We start from the raw sequence: 19,470 nt of genomic DNA, 5'->3' as shown, positions 1-19,470 counted from the left end.
GATGTTACTCACTAAAAACCGTCTAGACCAATGTTATGATGGGTCTGTTATTAAAAAAATCTTGATTATCATATTGTGATTTAATAGCAGCGGATGTAGGGTTCCAGGCTGTGTTCAGCTGAAATCTCACATCCCTGTTGATGAGATTATTGGCTGCACAGATATGTATTGCTTCCCTAATGACACAATCCCAGAAAGATGATGCTGGTGATAAAACTTCTGTCTGTTCATAAATCATACGATGTCCTGTATTCAGACAGTGTTCCACAATTGCCAACTTTTCTGGTTGATGAAGGTATGTATGACACTGACGTTCATTGTAGCATTCCTGTATTGTGAGACATGTCTGGCCTATATATCCTGCCCCATATTGACAAGGAATCTTGTACACACCACATTTCTTCAGGCCAAGATCATCCTTAACCAAACCCAACAGGTTTCTCAGTTTTGCAGATGGTTGAAATAATGACATGGCACCAAAATATGGCAAAAATGCCAAAGTATCTTCATTCTGCTCTATAGATTGAACTAGCTTGGGCCTGAATACATTACATATCTGTCTCTCAGAATAACCATTTTGTTGGAACACTGCCTTCAAAAGTTGTATTTATATCAACAGGCTTTCAGGATCAGATATCACATGTGTTCTTTGAACTAACATAGGTAATGCACTACCATATTGTGCAGGATGATGGCAGCTTGTAGCCTGCAGATACAGATCTGTATGCATTGACCTGAGGCAGATGCTGTGTCCCAAGGTTCCATCTGCTTTCCTTCACACCAAAACATCAAGAAAAGGTAAAGTGCTAATCTTTTTCCCCTTCCATTGTGAAGTTTATATTTGCATGGAGTGAATTCAGATGCTGAAGAAATGTAGGTACAGTATAAAGTCCATGTGGCCACACCACAGATGTGTCATTCACATACCACAGAAAACAAGAGGGTTAGAGAGTGGTTGACTAGTGCTTTTTCTTCAAAGTCCTCCATAAAATAATTGGCCACCACTGGAGACAGAGGGCTTCCCATGGCAACACCATCCATTTGTTCAAAATATTTGTCTTAAAATAAGAAGTATGTTGAAGGTAGCACATGTTTAAATAATGCTATTATGTCCTTCTCAAACATGTTGCTAATGAGCTCTAAAGAGTCCAGCAAGGGTACCTTTGGAAATAAAGACACAACATCAAAACTTACTACCAGATCCGAGAATTGCACTCTAAGAGTTTTTTAGTTTTTAAACATTGTATAAATTCTGCGACTGCCATTAGGATTAAACGACAGGAAGGTGGCAGCACTGATGAGAGAAAGGGTGCACTATACGCATCAGGAATTGTCCTTGGTATCCAGAGAATTATGATCACTCCATCTGAAGACTTCCGTGAACCGTTCAGCAGTATCCTGGAACTGGGTAGACAGCGCCACTTGGGCACTGTCTGATTGGACTGATTGACAAGCTATCAGATGACAAAATACGATCGATTTGAAGCCTGAATGCAAGAAAACTTGCCAAGATGATGTACCGTGTTTAATCTCACGGAGAAGACATTGGATGATGTTTCAGTTTCGGTGTTAGAGAAGGGTCCGAATTTTGCACCTACGCCAGGGACCATTCCCACCCGTCATGTGATTGGTGGAATAGAGTTTCGAAACTTTCTAACGATGGTGCCAGAGAGATTAGGTCTGTCACATGCCACATCTTGATTGAAGCCTCATCCAAGAGGTCCAACTTTAACATCACCTCAGCTGAAAGAAATGCTCTACAAGAATTAAGAGGAAACCATGACATCACCTGCCGCAGTGGAAACCAACATGCACAGAATATAACAGCAAGATACACTAACTGCTCAACAATCCTGTATACAGTAAGTTAAAAAGTGATCCAACAAGTAGTATCCAGAGAAAGACATTGGAACTTATCAGGAAGAGCTCGATTTCAGCACAAGTCGCTAAGGGTTTGCATCAACAGGCTTCAGTTCCTCCTAGACTCTACAGCCTACGAAGATTCATAAGAATGGGGTGCCTCTCCATCCCATTGTAAGTAACACAGGAGCACCTACTTATTTTGTTGCCAAATATATTACATCACCATTGGGACTTCTCGTAGGCAAGGGTGATCATCATATTCGAAACTCGGAAGATTTCATAGGTCACCTGAAAACTCTTAGATTGCAAACATCAGATCTCTTGGTAAGTTTCAATGTTGTCTTTCTTTACAAAGGTGCCCTTGCAGGACTCTTCGGAGCCCATTAGCTACATGTTTGAGGAGGACATAGTAGCATTATTTAAACACGTGGTTACTTCAACATACTTCTTATTTCATGACCAATACTTTGAACAACTGGATGGTGTTGCCATCGGAAGCCCTATGTCTCCTGTGGTAGTCAATTATTTTATGGAGGATTCTGAAGAAAGAGCACTACAATCAGCAACTCTCAAACCCTCTTGTTTTCTGTGGTATGTGGATGATACGTTGTGGTGTGGCCATATGGACTTTATACTCTACCTGCTTTTCTTCAGCATATGAATTCACTCCATTCAAATATAAACTTTACAATGGAAGTGGAAAAAGGTGGGACTTTACCTTTTCTTGATGTTTTGGTGTGAAGGAAAGCAGATGGAACCTTATGACACATCATCTACTGCAAGCCAATGTATACAGATATATATGTGCAGGCCACAAGCTGCCATCATCCTCTGCAGTAGTGCATTAAGTATGTTAGTTCATAGAACATACGTGATATCTGATTCTGAAAGTCTGTTGAGTGAAACACAACATTTGAAGACATTGATCCGACAAAATGGTTATTCTGAGAGACAGATATGTAATGCATTCAGGTACAAGCCAGTTCAATCTATGAAGCAGAATGAAGATACAAAGACAGCCACCAGTTTGGCATTTTTGCCATTTTGTGAAGAATCAGTAGAGTCCTCAGAAGAAATGGCATTAAGTGTGTTTTTCAACCATCTGCAAAACTGAGAAACCTGTTTGGTTCATTTAAGGATGATCTTGACCTGAGGAAATGTGGTGTGTACAAGATTCCTTGTCAATGGACGGCAGCATATATAGGCCAGACTTGTCGCATAGTACGAGAACCCTGTGATGAACATCAGCGTCATACACACCTTTATCAACCAAAGAAGTTGGCAATTGCAGAACACTGTCTGGATACAGGGCATTGCAAGATTTATGAAAAGACGGAAGTTTTATCCTTGGCATCATCTTTCTGAGACTGTGTCATTAAGGAAGCAGCTGATAATCTCATCACCAGGGATGCAGGATTTTAACTGGCACAACCTGGAACCCTTCATTGGCTGCTTTTAAATCACAACATGAAAATCAAGATTTTTTGATAACAGACCTGTCATAACATTGGTCTAGACAGTTTTTAGTTAGTAACATATGACCACACTGTTTGTAAACACAGCGTACAGTGCACATGCAGGAGAGAGTATGGCACCATCTATCTGCAAATCATTGTGCATGGGTGATTTCTGCACCTTCGCAGTGGTCTAGAAATGGTGTGTCATTGTGCTGATACCATATGTCTTACCTAACCAGCAGCAAGGTTAAACCACCTAAAGATGTCAGACAGTTGTTCTGAGGAAATATTGTGGAATTTGCATAACATAATCTGATGGCAAACCCGTGAAGTCTATTTACAACATATCTGTCGGGAAAGCTTGAAGAGCCACAACTTGTGAAATGTTTGCTGTATATTAGTACTGATATATCTTATCCAGCAAATATTTTAAGCCAATATAATTGTAATTTCACTAGTGTGCATTGGAGGCAGTAAAAATAGTCTGTTGTTATCTCAACAGTACTATGGACTACAGCATCTGCAACTTTTTGGTTTCGGTTATTTGATCAGTTTTTGTAAGTGGTTGAACTACTGTGTTCTTACAGTATGAGAGTATTTTTCTGTTGGGGAAAAATGTAAATTCCTGGGGGAGGAAGAAGCTGAAGGATGTTGGAAACTCAACCACTGAAGCTGAATATAAAACTTCTGCAGCTAAAGGAGCACTGTATTTGAGACAGCCAACACAAGAATTCTTAAATAATAAGCATAAAAATTTTTATATCGTTTTTCCTGAAAAACAGCAAATTAGACTGTCACAAAAGCCTGTGTTGCATTCTAGACTGAAACATGTTTGTGCTAAAGGACAAGTCATTAGACAATATGCAGAAAGAAGTGAAATTGTTGTTGAGTACTTGCAGTCAAGGAAAATGTTTGCTGGTGTATTAATCAAACCACTTGGTAAGAAGCAACTCATGTATCCTATTCATAAATTGAAATTGTAACCATATTACATGATACTATTATTATGTTGGTAATATGGCACCTTGTTTCATCTTTGTCAGTGCCATCTATGAGCCATGGGCTACCTCAGAGTCATTCTTCATTTTATCTGTGTATGCAACATTTCATTTTTGTGAATACAAAAATTCTGAACAATCTATTTGTTGTGAGCATAAATGTATTTGTTATTTATATTTATCATCATAAACCACATGTGCAACTTTCCAATCTTTAGGAATGAATCTTTTGTTGAGTGAGAAGTTGTATATGATTGCTAAAAATCAGGCTATTTACCAGCATATGCCAAAAGGAACCTCACTGAAATACAGTCTGTACCAGAGGACTTGCCTTAGCAACTTAAGTTGCTTACCCACATCAAGGGTATCTACATTTAAATTGTTCATTTTGACAGCTCTTCTTGATTTGATTTCTAAAAATATTCACTGTATCTCCTTTCATGAAGTTATTTTGGTAACTTCAATTCAGTGGCACTTATTGGTAATGTTACTATAGCTATTGTGCTGTGAAGGTACTGATTGTGTCTTGCAACTGGTATACTTTATACAAGACCAGAATCTTTTTGGTTTTGTTGCCAAATTTCTAAAGAGTATTTTTTTTTTATGGAAACAAAAGCATCTTTCATTGAAGGCCATACTGATTTTCAAGAATCTGTAAATCACTGCCACTGTCAAGATTTTGGTTCTTTTAAAAGTGGCATGTATTTTTTCATTGCTTGTGCAACAATGGCCTGACTTTTTTGTGTACTATGGAGGATTTTTCTGCCTCCTATCAATTTTCTTAGTATAAAACCCTCAATTTTTGTAATCTATATTCTTCTTAATTTAAAACATATCTGGTTGATGCTTATATAGTTTAGAAGAAATGGGAACTGACTTAGGAAGATGATGTGCATTTTTACCTGCCTTTTTAAAAGGGTACATGTTCAATTTATTTTGGTGGATTTTTTAGTTATGGTAACAACTTTGTGGTCACTGATTCCTGTATCCATCACAATGCTCTCTATTTGCTGATGCTAAGAGGTCTAGTACGCTATCGCTACCTTTTATGATTTGTGTGGACTCATGACATAATTGCTCAAAACAATTTTCAGAGAAAGCATTTAGAACACTTTTGAAAGATGTTTTATGGTTACCACCAACTTGAAACATTTATTTTTGCCAACATATGAAGGGCAGGTGGAATCCACCACCCACTGTAACTGTATGAATAGCGTTCTTATTTGAAATAAGATTCAAAATTTCTTTGAGCCTTTCAGCAAGTATCATCTGAGTCAGAGGTCAGTAAAAGGAACCAAGTATCAATTTATTTCAGTTGTTGATCACAACCTCTATCAGTACTGATTCACAGAAACTACTTTACTTCAATTTCACAACAAGATGAACTACTTATAACAATAATAAATGAGCTACCACCAACTGAATTTAATCTGCTCTTGCTGAACACCACTTCTCTCCTGATACCATCAGATTGTTCTGCCACACATTGACCATAACTTTTTGTTTAGTGACAAGTAGCAAGGATTACAATATCTGGTCAAATTTACATCGAACTTGGCAGAATGAGCACACTTGGCAGAATGAGCACACTTATCAGTATGATGCTTTACCCCATCTGGCCTAAATGCAGTTGGGAAGAGTGTCATTAAGCAGTTATATCCTCTTCAGATGCAAGCTGGCCAACAACTGTTGTAATTGGTCCTTGATGTAATGGGTACTGGCACTGGAATGGAGTTAGACACGTGTGTGTTCTACCATGGACAGATCTGTGGATCATACCGGCCTCAGTATCATGAGGGCAGTTCAGAGAGATGAGCGATGTGTGAAAAAGCATTGTCCTGTTGAAAAGTGACACCACAATACTAGTGCAAGAGAGAAAAACACAATGATGCATGATATCTGTGATGTATGGTTATGCCGTCAGAATTCCTTCAATCACTGAAAGTCATGATCTTCAGTCATACCTAATGGGTCCCAAGGCAATGTTGCCAGAAGTAACACCACTATCTCTCTCCAGAACATTGGAACAATAGGACCTCTCCTGAGGTCACTGCAACACACACTGAGAGTGTTCATCCAGGGAAGTGCAGAACTGCAATTCACTGCTGAAATAAGCTTGACACCATTCACCAGCTATACATGTTTCCTGCTCCTGCTTGTAGTGTTAATGGCACCCTATATATGAGGCAGTAAATCCCTAATCCAGTTGCTACTAGTTCCAGTCAATAGTGTGGCATAACACAAAATTTAGCAGGGAGTCCATTACATGTCCTCAGATGGCAAGTGCAGATGTGAAGGGGTTACACTGCATTTGGTGAACCTGGTGTTTCTTCCTTGTGCTGGTCAGATGTGGTCAACTGAAATCTTGATGATGACTATGCCCTCACTTTTCCACACAGTCCAACATAAGGCTACAGGCAATGCCTTTTCCCCACAAGACTGGATACTGCATGATTTGACAATCTGTTTAAACAAGAAACACCATGAGGCCCTTTTCACACTCCCTCAGGTGCTGATGACTTGCCTCACACAAGTGTACAGAATCTCCACATTTTTCACAGTGATCACTCAACATCTGATGCTTCTCATGCTGTTTATATATCTTGCCAGGTCTGAAAACAACAAAAACAGCAATAACATTATTTGCATTCCTTTCCATTGTCATGTATAACTGCAGTTCTAATCACTTACATGCCTGCTGGGTGTGTATGTGCAAGAAGTTTATTGACATCTGACCATGTCTTCTGCTGCTTCACTTTTTTTTGTCAGGCAGTGTGTTATGAAATGACTGATGCAAAAGCCATGGGTTCATGGTTGGTCACTGGCTGGTGCCAAGTTTTTCATGCAAATTTTTGAAGAACATGCCTTAAACTCAGCTCGTCTTTGCACATCCTGACTACTTACTATGTAAAGGACACCTTTTTGATTTGGACTTACCAGCAAGGAAATTTTGCAGCAGTTCTGAGCAGCATACAACCCAATATAAAGCATATTATGGAAATTGGGAAGAAAGGAAAGCTACTCTTCTTAGATGTTCTAGTTTAGTGGATGCTACTTGTTTGGCTTAGCTAATCAGTGTATCATAAACCAACACACACATGGATCCATATCTCAGGCACAGTTTCCACCATATTTCCCTAAAGAGAGCTCTGTTGAAGACTTTGAAACATAAAGCTAAAAAAATACTAGACAAGATCATTTTGGTGCCTAAATAAACATGACAGCTCTCTCTAGAGATTGCAAATCCAAATCCAGTCAATCAACACAAGATCATCACACAATGTTCCTCCCATTCTGTGGAGCAACCTCAAGTAAAATTAAAAGAATCTTAAACAGACATGGGGTTTTAGCATCCCCTCATTGCCTAAAACAGTCATAGAGATGCTGTACACTGTGAATGACAGTTATGACCATAGAGTTTTAGGTGTTTATAATATTCCAGGTGTCAGTAGTTTCATGGGACAACTCCAGGTGAATGTGGCATTAGTTACACGAGTGGGCCATTGGTACTGATGGACTGCCTAGGATTGTGTTCACTGTTATGGAAACAAGGCTTTTGTAGATATAGTATCTCTGGGGCCAACATACTCTCTGGTCACAGTGGGCACTATTAGATTATCTGTGGGATTTCATTACTTTGACAGTTAATTGCTTTTTTGATTAAGAGAATGGGAGACTTTTTTTTTTCTTTTCTTTTTTTGAAAACTCAGATTTTTATAGATAATTAATATGACACATCCACAAAGCAAATATTATAAAATATGCTGGTGTGTTCCCATTGCAGATATCCAGGGCATAAACAACAGAACAATGTATGCACACGAGGCAAATGCAGAAGACAACAGAACTGTGAAATGAAGCCTATCACCATTTCCAGCCATAGTTCTCTCTCCGATGCACTATAGTTGTTCCATATTGCCACAAAGATGTTCCAGCTGCTTGCCCCGCCACCTACATTAGGATCACTTATCAAGGTTGACTACCTATGGAGATAAGGCCACTGCAAATAAAAATTCTCCATAATGACAGTTACCACAATGTCAGGATATCACACTGATGTCATCAACAATGTCTAGCCTGTCAAAGCACTATCCCTTTTGAGGTGTCATTTTGTGTTTATTGGGTGCTTATTGTCATCAGCTGAAGAAGGTAATGTTCCAAGATTGAAGAGCAGGTGTGCTAACTGTTGCAAATGGAAAACATATCCAGCAAACAAGGACCTGCATTGTGAGAATAACTAACAATGACAGAACATGGCTTTTTTTTTCAGAATGCAGCCATTATGTTATTCTTGGAACTTCCCACAAGCATTACAAGCAATCGTAGAGTTTGGAAGACTGGAGCTAGATGGGCAAAGCTACTCCAACAAGTCCTCATATGAACTATCTGGATGATTATCTACTGTTGAAGACACACTGACCCCACTGTCATCAGTAACCTGAGCCCTACTCAACAGTTAAACTGTAAAGTTCTACTCTAGTGTGAAAAAGTATTTATCTCCACAAAAGAAATCTATGCATCAGCAAAGTGGACTAGGAGATCTCCGGGTCACTAACTGCTATGTACAGCTGCAACCTACCCTGAAGGTATGGACATTTGAAAAGCTGAATGAGCTCAAGAAACACAGCTCAGTGCCATCAGTGGAGAATTATGCTTTGCTACCATTACTGGCCACCCACCAGAGGAATCTATATCCAGCTGCCAGTAGATCACAGCTTGAACAAGGAACAGTGTTGGTTAGTACTGGCCATCTTCACCCTGAGTGCAGACAACAGCGACCAGCTGACCCAATGTGAAATGCTGTATCATCATTGGAGATTATCACCCCCTTTCAACCTGTGGTCAAAGTGGATGAGCCAGCTGGTGTGGCCGAGCGGTTATAGGTGCTTCAGTCTGGAGCCATGCAACCGCTACGGTTGCAGGTTCAAATCCTGCCTCGGGCATGGATGTGTGTGATGTCCTTAGGTTAGTTAGGTTTAAGTAGTTCTAAGTTCTAGGCGACTGATGACCTCAGAAGTTTAAGTCCCATAGTGGTCAGAGCCATTTGAACCATTTTTGAACAGCAAAAGGATATCTCTCTGCGCTACAACTGGCCACCTCTTAAACAGCTCTCCTGCATGGGCATTAAAATCGCCAAAACTTATATATACCAACTGCCACAAACTGATGACACCTAGGACTACCTGAAGAGATTGACTTGCTACAAACACATCTAGGCTGATGAGGCTAACTGAGAAGAGACTCCTTTCATAATTTTTGATGGCTTCTATGAGTTAAAAATTATGCCATTATATTTGTGCATCGCTCCCACCACCCCTTTTGGAGGTGTTCATCTGAATCTGAAAAAGTACCTCTTTGTCAACCAGGAAATAAAAATACTGGACACCTAGGTAACAGAAGCGTAGAGTCCTGATTCAGAAAAATGTAAGAGCCATAAAAGGTTATGTAATTCCTCAGATGTGTAGAGTTTACTTGGAATGTGCTCCTACGACCGGACATTGCTGCAGGAGATGCAAGGCACAAGAAAGATCTTTCTGTATCCTTCAGAAGGTGTTGACATGATCTCAGGACCTGGTACTTTTTGATGAGAATGCTGAGATGAACCATACACTGATGCATCCACAATTTTTTATTTTGGATGACGTGACTAAATAACAATTTTTAGATATTAAATTTTCAGGAATATGAGTAATAATAGCACACAAAAATGGATGCGAACACAGGGATGCTGACTATCTTTTACCAAATTGGTTGGAGGAAAATTGCAGCACTAGAGTCGTGGCTGCTCTAGCAAACATTGCATCCAAGCTACGTGGGGATCTGGCATTACTGAAGACCACAATGACTTTTGAGGAGGAAGAAGCTATCACAGGAGATTTCACATTAATAAATTGAACATTGTATAAAAGAAAATTATGACCCAACTGGGTATAAATGGTTCTTCATCAACCTAGCTCATTTTCAGCCACTATATTTAAGTATTTTCATGATGTCCTGAAATTAGTCATCTGGGATGTGTAAAGAGCCTTGATAGAATGAAAACAGCTGCCTTAGGCCATGTCTCTACTATCTGTGACTGTATAGAATGCCAATGAGGGAAGCATATGACTTATTTGCACCCTGGACAATTAGTAGCACCAGTTCCTCCTGAAGTTTCTCCATTTCACTAGATTGTGGCTGATGTCTTAGGGAGCTTGAAGGATGGGGAAATGTGTGAAATCATCACTGATTGTTTCAGTCAAGATATGTGTTTCAAGTAATTTCGTGATGCAGTATTAACCACACAGTGTCAAATGCCTACCACCTACAGACAAATGGCATCATAAATGTTTTAATAAGATGGTAAATATGCTCTTGCTTTACACTGACACAGAAGAGAAAAATTTGAGATATGATATTCCCCTTCTTGATGTTCACATTCACTACACCAAAACATGCCACTACTTGTTTCATATAGTTTGTTTCTAATCCATGATCAAGAGCCTGAGGAAATAGTGGATATTATGTTTCAGTTTCAACCCTACAATGCTGAGATTAGATGTACTTCTCATTCCAATAGATCCAGAGTCCTCCATCAGGTACCTCATCCCAGTGAGTTTAAGGTCCACCAGAGTGTGGAACTCTACTATTTCTACTAGGTGGAGCTGCTACTTGTGCCATATCAATGGCCTTGTCTTGCCACAATGTGGCACCTCTCTTGCAACAGTGACTGCTCATGGCAGGACTATAAGTTCTGCTGCACCATGGCACAGCTTTCAGTGATGTATTTTCCTCATGCTCTTATTGCTATCCATAAAATACTGCTGTTCTTGTGCATCCACTTTGCTACTCTGTTTGGCTTACTCACTGATCTTGTTAGTTTCTCACGCCGGCTCCACTTGTACACACTTTTTTGTTGTCTTCATCCACAGTCAGAGATCTTTATGATAACAACTACAGGCTGGGGTCTCAGTCAGATTTCAGCCACAATAACTGTTGACAAGATAAAAGGTTAGCAGAATTCCATGGACACAAAGGTCCTGCAACTCTTGGAACTGCAGAAGTAGTTGCAACAACAGTTCTAATAGTAGTTTCTACAACAGCAAAACCACCAGCAGCAAAATGAGTTGTCCATCAAGAATTCACCTTTTGAAGCATCAACTACAGATTCGGGCTACCCACCTAATACACGCAGTAGTCACTTCCCAGGCAGAGAGCCACCCACCTGTGCTTCTGCCTTTTAACAATGCCAAAGAGGACTGAGACATATACTTACAGCAGCTGACATCTAATGTCATGGACGATGCTCCTCAACAGTTGCCCTTTCTTCCTAGGGCTTCCCCAGAAACTTGTATACAATTATCTTAGCAAATAAGTTGTCTCCCCTCTTCAATCCAGTCACACTAACATTAGAGGAATGTGCATGTTGCTTCCAAATTATTGTTCACAACAGTTCCATGTGGTTGCATCACAGCTAGAATTTAATCAATATCACAAGCAAACCGGTCAGCCATATCACTCCCAAGTAACCAGTCTCTAAGGATAGAGTCACCAATGCCAATTTCACCCGCGCAAACTCAGCATGCAAAACCTCATATGCAGACTCTTTGATTGGAGACTTGGAGGTGTGATTGACTCCAAACCTGGAACTATGCATGACAACCCTTGAGCTGGACAATTCTTGGATGATATTTTGAAAAATGCACAGTTTCAAAATCATACAGGAAGCGAATCAGTGCCTCATGGCTTGACCACAAGTAGCAGCAGTTCAGACGACACTTCAAATGGACTCCAGATAGATGTATTATTCTTAAACCACTTCCCAGATGGTGGCATCATGTTTTGTCACTTTCAGGTGTGTCAATGGCTTTTGAACAGTCCTTCACACTGCATTGACATGTCTAGTGGGGTCCAGACCGTTGCAAACAAAGGTGTCCATTTCCAGGTGGACATGGGAGCAACCGTTTCCTTGGTGAAGCTCCAAATGTATGACTGTCTACATGCTCCAGACTTGTTCCTGCCCTGCCATATGTTGAGAGAGTATGGTGACAGTTCTGTTCTCCTCCAGTGTCAATACAGCATCATCACTGCCTACAGAAAGGTCAAATGGCTGATAACACTGTTTGCTGTCAGCAGTCACTTATCTGGAAACATTTCCATTCTGAATGCCTTCTCATTGTTTGGTTTCATTGTACCTGACAGGGTTCTGGCCTTCTCTATCAAGCAATTTTTGGAAGGTGTGGATTGAAAATAATCTGTGACATTAATTCTAATGTGAATACGAAGTTATTGTGGCACTGTTCCATTCCAGGAACCCTATGACCTTTGTGCCCCCATGCATCTATTTTAGAAACTGCCCAGTGGTTTGCCACCAATTGCCGCACACGTCTCCTTGTGTCCAGACGCAGTGAGACATTTTTACCAGGCACTACCTATTCCAGTCTCCTTACAAATAACCATTGTGCAAGAACTCTATTGCCCTCCAAGACACTGGAGTGACTGAACATGTTAAAACCAGCACTTGGGCCACACCCTTGGTAATGGTCAAAAACCCAATGGCTCCCTCCAGCTCCACGTAGACATTAAATCAATGATCAATGCCCATGCACAAGAGGAAGCCTACCCCATACCATGTCTGGAAAACCTGCTCACAAACCTTGTCAGAGGAGAATATTTTTCTAAAGCAGACCTTGCTGACATGCGTTTGCAGACCCCAACAGATGAGGAGTTGCAAAGCATCATATTTATCAACACTCCCTTCAGCTTATACAAAAAAAGTGCTTTCCTTTTGGAATCTCTTCCACTCCACCCATCTTCCAAAGATATCTGATGCAGTTAATCATGTCTATCCATGCTTGCACGAACTATATCGATGACTCAATTGTCATGAAGTACGTATCAGGATTGCCTGTGGAAACCTTAGCACCCTATTTACTATGTTACGTGACACGGGTAAAGTGCCACTTAGACAAATGTAACTTTTTCAGGAATAAGTGGAATAAGTACCAATGGCTTCGCCGCTGTGGTAACACCGGTTCCTGTCAGATCACCGAAGTTAAGTGCTGTCGGGCTGGGATAGAACTTGGATGGATGACACTCTAGTTTGCCGAGCACTGTTGGCAAGTGGGTTGCACTCAGCCCTTGTGGGGCAAACTGAGGAGCTACTTGATTGAGAAGTAGTGGCTCTAGTCTCGTAAATGACATACGGTTGGGAGAGCAGTGTGCTTACTGCATGCCCCTCCATATCTGCATCCAGCGACACCTGTAGACTGAGGACGACACGGCGGCTGGTCTGTTCGGACAGAGTTATTATAATGGTATTTTGGCCTGTATAAAAGCCTATATTGCTTGTCAAATATCACCTACAAAATTGAAGATAATACAGCAAGGAGAGAGAAAAAAGAGATGGTATCCACATCCGTAGCATGAAGCTGTGTGGTATTTCTGAAGAATAGATTGATGTAGAGGCTTCCAATATAAAAGAAATGAAGACCTGACCACCGGTCACAATGATTCAGTAGCAATTTAATTTGAATGCCACAATGACTATGAGTATGTGGCAAATGATCAGACCATGAGGATAATGCCAGCAGACCACTGAATAGATCCAGACAAAGGAAGACACAGTCCAGTCCAAATCTGTGGGTCACCATTCTGCTGATGCTGGTGATAGCTATTGGGCTAATTTGATTAAGACTAGTTGTGGCAGTAAAAATACATGATCTAGATTGTGATTTAATCATGAAATTATAAATCAAATTTAATTTTTTCCCTGATGACACAATACCACCTATATTACCTTCTGTATGACTAGAGCTCATTTCACTAATTCAGTCAAACAGTAAAATCTCAACGTCCACCACTAATTGGTTCAACTGCACAGTTGAGAAGGATAAGTACAATTACTCTTGGTCTCAATGTCTTTGATAACTGAGCCACTACTGTAAAAAATCGGCAGCGATCAGTTTTTATTCTTTTCACATCATAACTACAGGCTGATATTTCCTTAACTAAAGCTTTTCACTTAGTTTCAGTTTGCAATGTGTCTCCTGTTTTCTTCAGCAGATGTTCACAATGTCATTTTGACAAATTTTAAACATAAACACACTGCTTTTGTCTGCCCTCATCTACACAACGGGTGGATCCATCTTACCCTGGGGTCTGAAGCACCTGACCTTTCTTTTTAGCCTTCCCCAGTCCTTCAACTCCCACCCCACCCCCTCTTTTTTCTCTCTCAGGAAGTAACTATTAGTTCCGAAAGCTAGGATAGTGTATTTATTTTTCGATGTATCTATCAGCAGCACTAAAATTTCTCCTGAAGGTAAGTATTCACCAGCAGTCCTTTCTCATAATTTCACCCATTTATTTACCATGTTTACTGGTTGGCAAGCTGCAGGCAGATTAGTTGTGGATAGTTCTATCTGAACTGTAGGAACTTTATTACACCTATTTGTTTAAGATGTCTATATATGCTCAACTATAGTACTCATCTTTTTAGTCAAATTATACTGTGCTGTTTTCTGTACTAATAAACTTCTATATCATTTTAAAGGACCAGTGTGCGCAGGTGTAGTGGGTCAGAAAATGCCACATTACTGTCTCTTTGGTGACACAGTAAATACAGCCTCTAGGATGGAATCAGGTGGAGAACGTGAGTTTAATTTGTAGCTTTCTGAAATATTAGATCACACCTATATTAAAGTAAAAATGTTATATATAAGTAGTAAAATAGCCATCTAGGCACAAGAAGTGGAATGATAACATCTAAGACCTATTGTGAACTGTCCAATGCTATAATGCTACTATTAATGATGTACATATTTTGTCAACACTAGTTACAAACATTCTGTGAAAGACACAGACATTACAGGAGACTTTTGATGCACTGGATGTTAATAAGTGAAACTGAAAAGAAGTCATTTTCAGTTTTTCTGTGTGTATGATCCTTTTCTGTGAGATCAGTATTTTAATTTAAGAAAAGCGGTATATGATTTGTCTTAACAGTCCATAGTGCTAGACAGGTTTAGGATTTAGAGTATTTGCTGCCAAAAGTATTATACATGATGCATTTCTGTAAATATTAAAGGGAAAATAGATAATTACAAAACATAATGGGGTGTAGATTTTTCCAAACATCTGATAAATTTTGGAAATTCTGAAATGGTGCATGCCATTTTATATTTGTTTACGTAAATGTAGAAAATTGTAGGTATCTTTGTTGTAGTCCTTTAGATATCAACTGTATATCTAACACTCACATTTGCAAGCTACGTGTGCGGTAGCAGCAAATTTCTATCCAATGAATGATAATATTAGTAATTGTTCATTCAAGGATCATTTTACAGTGACATAGGATTTTTCAGCTTAGTACAAGAAATTTTTCAACTTAATACAAGGAAAAATATGAACCATGTTTTATGACATATGAATATACACCTAAAACTGAGGGGAGGACTGATGATCAGCCATAGCCTTGCCAGAACTTGCCTAACACAATTTAATGGATCCTGAATTATGATCGCAGGACAAGGCATGAGACCCTCTTCGCAAACATGAGGCCAATATTTTAAAAAATGTCCTGTCTCATTTGATTATTTCTAACACAGTGCTCTTGCATTTGTATCTAGTAGGCACAAGTTGTTGTAGGCACACATCGCTGCACACACTTGCATGAAATTATAGGACCACAAACATGCTGCCATGCTTCTGTTAGATCCCCATGTCTATCTGTCTGAAAAACTGAGTCATCATCCTTTCATGTTGAGTGAGATGTATATCTAAAAAATAGGTGATTGATTAACTTGTATCACTCAGTAAGAGGTACATTCTTTTCCATCTCTGACCTAACACATAATGAAGATAAAGGTCTAAGCCCAGTTTTGTTAAAACTTTATGGCATCCATAACCAATTGATCAGTGAAAAAACACTGCCCTATACTGCATTATTTAGTAGGTTCAAAGAACAGAAAGAAAGACTTGTAATTGTTAATCAAGATGATCTTGAGGTTTTGGCCTCACCTGTAATTTAAGTCCTATATTCTGACATAACTGTCATAAAGGAGTGCGAATATAATATAAGTTAAATGTTTATTTGACGCTACAATAGTTAAGCTGTAGTCACAGTACATATAATTTTTCTTTGAAAGAAGGGGTTACATTACCGGTTTAAATGAACTATGTTGTCACTTTTAAATGTAAATCATCAGTTGGAGAATATATAATTGTGACCACAAATCTGACAACAATTACGAAAAATAATGAGACCAGAAGACAGAGGCAGTGGTGGCACAATAATAATTTCATGTCCTAATGTAGAACAGATAAACTATTCCAGGGCAAAAATTGCCAAAGATTCTTGCACTGTGTCCTGCTGTGACATAAGTATCGTATGGCTGATATAAATTCACAAGCTGTAATTGTATCAAGCACAGCAAGCTTCCATATGGAATGCAGCACATAATTTTACTATGTTCCAAAAAAAGAACCTCAAAACATGCTGTACTGTCATGTAGGACTGACACACGAATGACACACATAAACATTTATGTTATTTAAGTCACCAGTGTAACTGCCATTATTGTAATTATCTCCATGCAAACCACATTAGTACCCAATGGATACCATGTTTATTGGGCTCTGAGCTAAAGACAGAGGGAACAGAAACAAAATTGCTGCTTCATATCTTTGCTAATAGAGGAGATGCGTTTTGGAACCATCAATACTGGTGAAGACTCATTCTTGGATTGTTATGACCCTTTGATGAAAATAAGCCAGTCTAGAAATTACTGGTATCCAAAACAAACTGGTATCCAAAACAAAAAAAAATTGTAAGAGTATTAGAAGCCAGTTGCAAAGAAATTAGCACAATTTTTAATAATAATAATAACTAAAGAAAGAACTAAAAGAAAAGTATAGACAAAGACTAACAAAAATACTGAAAACAGAATTGACAGCAAGAAACAAGACAAAAGCTATAAATACTTATGCTATACCAATATTGACCTACTCATTTGGAGTAGTGAAATGGAATAACACAGACCTAGAAGCACTCAATACACTTACACGATCACAATGCCACAATTACAGAATACATTCAGCAACAGAAACATCAACAGATACGAAGAAAGTAAATTGGAAAAAGAAAACTCTACATGGTAAGCACCCGTATCATCTAACACAGCCACACATCGATCAAGACACATCCAACACACGGCTAAGAAAAGGAAATATATACAGTGAGACGAAAGGATTCATGATTGCAATGCAGGATCAAACAATAAACACCAGATATTACAGCAAGCATATTATTAAAGATCCCAGTACCACAACAGATAAATGCAGACTTTTGCAAACAACAAATAGAAACAGTAGATCTCATTACAAGCAGATGTACAATACTAGCAAATACAGAATACCCCAGAAGACATGACAATGTAGCAAAAATAATACATCAACAACTTCCCATACAACATAAACTAATAAAACAAGTTCCCACATGCAAGTATGCACCACAAAATGTACTGGAGAATGATAAATACAAATTATACTGGAACAGAACCATTATAACAGATAAAACACCACCACATAACAAACCAGGCATCATACTCACCAATAAAAAGAAGAAATTAACACAGCTAATCGAAATATCCATACCCAATACAACAAATATACAGAAGAAAACAGGAGAAAAAATTGAAAAATACATCCAACTGGCTGAGGAAGTCAAGGACATGTGGCACAGGATAAAGTTGACATTATACCAATTATACTATCAACTACAGGAGTCGTACCACACAATATCCACCAGTACATCAACGCAATACAGTTACATCCAAACGTATATATACAACTACAGAAATCTGTAATTATTGATACATGTTCAATTACCCTAAAGTTCCTAAATGCAATGTAACATACACCATACAGTTAAAAGGAAGTCACACTTGATCAAGGTCCGCGTCACTTTCCATTTTTAACCAGACATAACGTCTGAGAAAGGAAAGAAATAATAATAATAATAATAATATGAAACTCTCTTATCATTAAATCTGCTTAGTTCTCTGTGAACGTTTTTTTATTACTTTTAAGAGTGTGAAGTATCTGGGCATTATTTGAGAATTGTGAAATAATGCTTAAGAAATGTGAAACAAAATTAGTTTTTATACAAGTTTGAAGACTGCCAGAAATGCTGCAAGAAGTGCACTGAAATAGAAGAATAACTCTGAAGTAGAATTGCAAAATAAGGTCCCAAAATTCCATCTGATTCTCCTTTAATCAGTCCTCTCAGGCAACTGGACATTGTCTCCTGCAGACTACAATATAGAAGAGCTGAGCACATTTCTGTTTGAAGAAGCATCACTAATCTTACTAAAGTTTGTTTTACTAAGAAATGTTACGGGGAAAACTGGAGCGGTACTGTCAAATTAATTCACTGACAACAGAAGACTGATACATAGGAGATTATACCACTTAATATTTCATTATGCGAGAATAATATTTACATTGATGTTCTGATTTTATAGCATACATATACGCATACATATCCAGCAATCATTGGTCTTGCATACCACACCCTGCTTCCATGAACTGCCTCCATTTCTTCCTGTTTTGTGCTCAGTTCCTCCAGGTGCCTTCAGTCAAATGGTTCAAATGGCTCTGAGCACTATGGGACTTAACATCTGTGGTCATCAGTCCCCTATAACTTAGAACTACGTAAACCTAACTAACCTAAGGACATCACATACATCCATGCCCGAGGCAGGATTCGAACCTGCGACCGTAGCAGTCACGCGGTTCTGGATTGAGCGCCTTAACCGCGAGACCACCGCGGCCGGCTGCCTTCAGTCCCAAGGGCTGCCATGTCCTTCACCAGGTCATCCATCCAGTGCTGCCTTTGTCGTCCTATGAGGCATCTGGTGTTTGGTGCCTTCTTCACCTGTCTTTCTTCTGGCATACAGGCTACATGGCCTGCCCAAATGATTCTTTTGCTCTTCAACTTCTGTAAGACTGTTGGTTGTTGCATCAAGAGATAGAGTTCCTTGTTGTTCCTCCTCCTCCATTCTCCTTTATATAAGATCCCAGTGTGAAGTGTGTGCACAAATAATGATGTATGGCACATTTTGTAGAATCAAGTGGAATAATGTTGTATACAGCAGTCTGCATCGCCTGCCGTT

General features: G+C 39.1%; 1 protein-coding gene across 1 annotated transcript in view; it reads left to right on the top strand.

Annotated features, from left to right (window-relative positions):
• Positions 1 to 19,470, top strand: part of LOC124796171 (atrial natriuretic peptide receptor 1-like) — a 316,630-nt gene that overhangs the window by 247,410 nt on the left and 49,750 nt on the right. The window contains exon 10 of the mRNA XM_047260262.1: positions 14,850 to 14,948. Coding sequence (XP_047116218.1) covers positions 14,850 to 14,948 — 99 coding nt within the window. The remainder of the gene's footprint in view (positions 1 to 14,849; positions 14,949 to 19,470) is intronic.

This window comes from Schistocerca piceifrons, chromosome 4 (assembly GCF_021461385.2).
Source record: "Schistocerca piceifrons isolate TAMUIC-IGC-003096 chromosome 4, iqSchPice1.1, whole genome shotgun sequence".
NCBI lineage: Eukaryota > Metazoa > Arthropoda > Insecta > Orthoptera > Acrididae > Schistocerca > Schistocerca piceifrons.
This window is presented reverse-complemented; position numbering and strand designations above follow the sequence as displayed.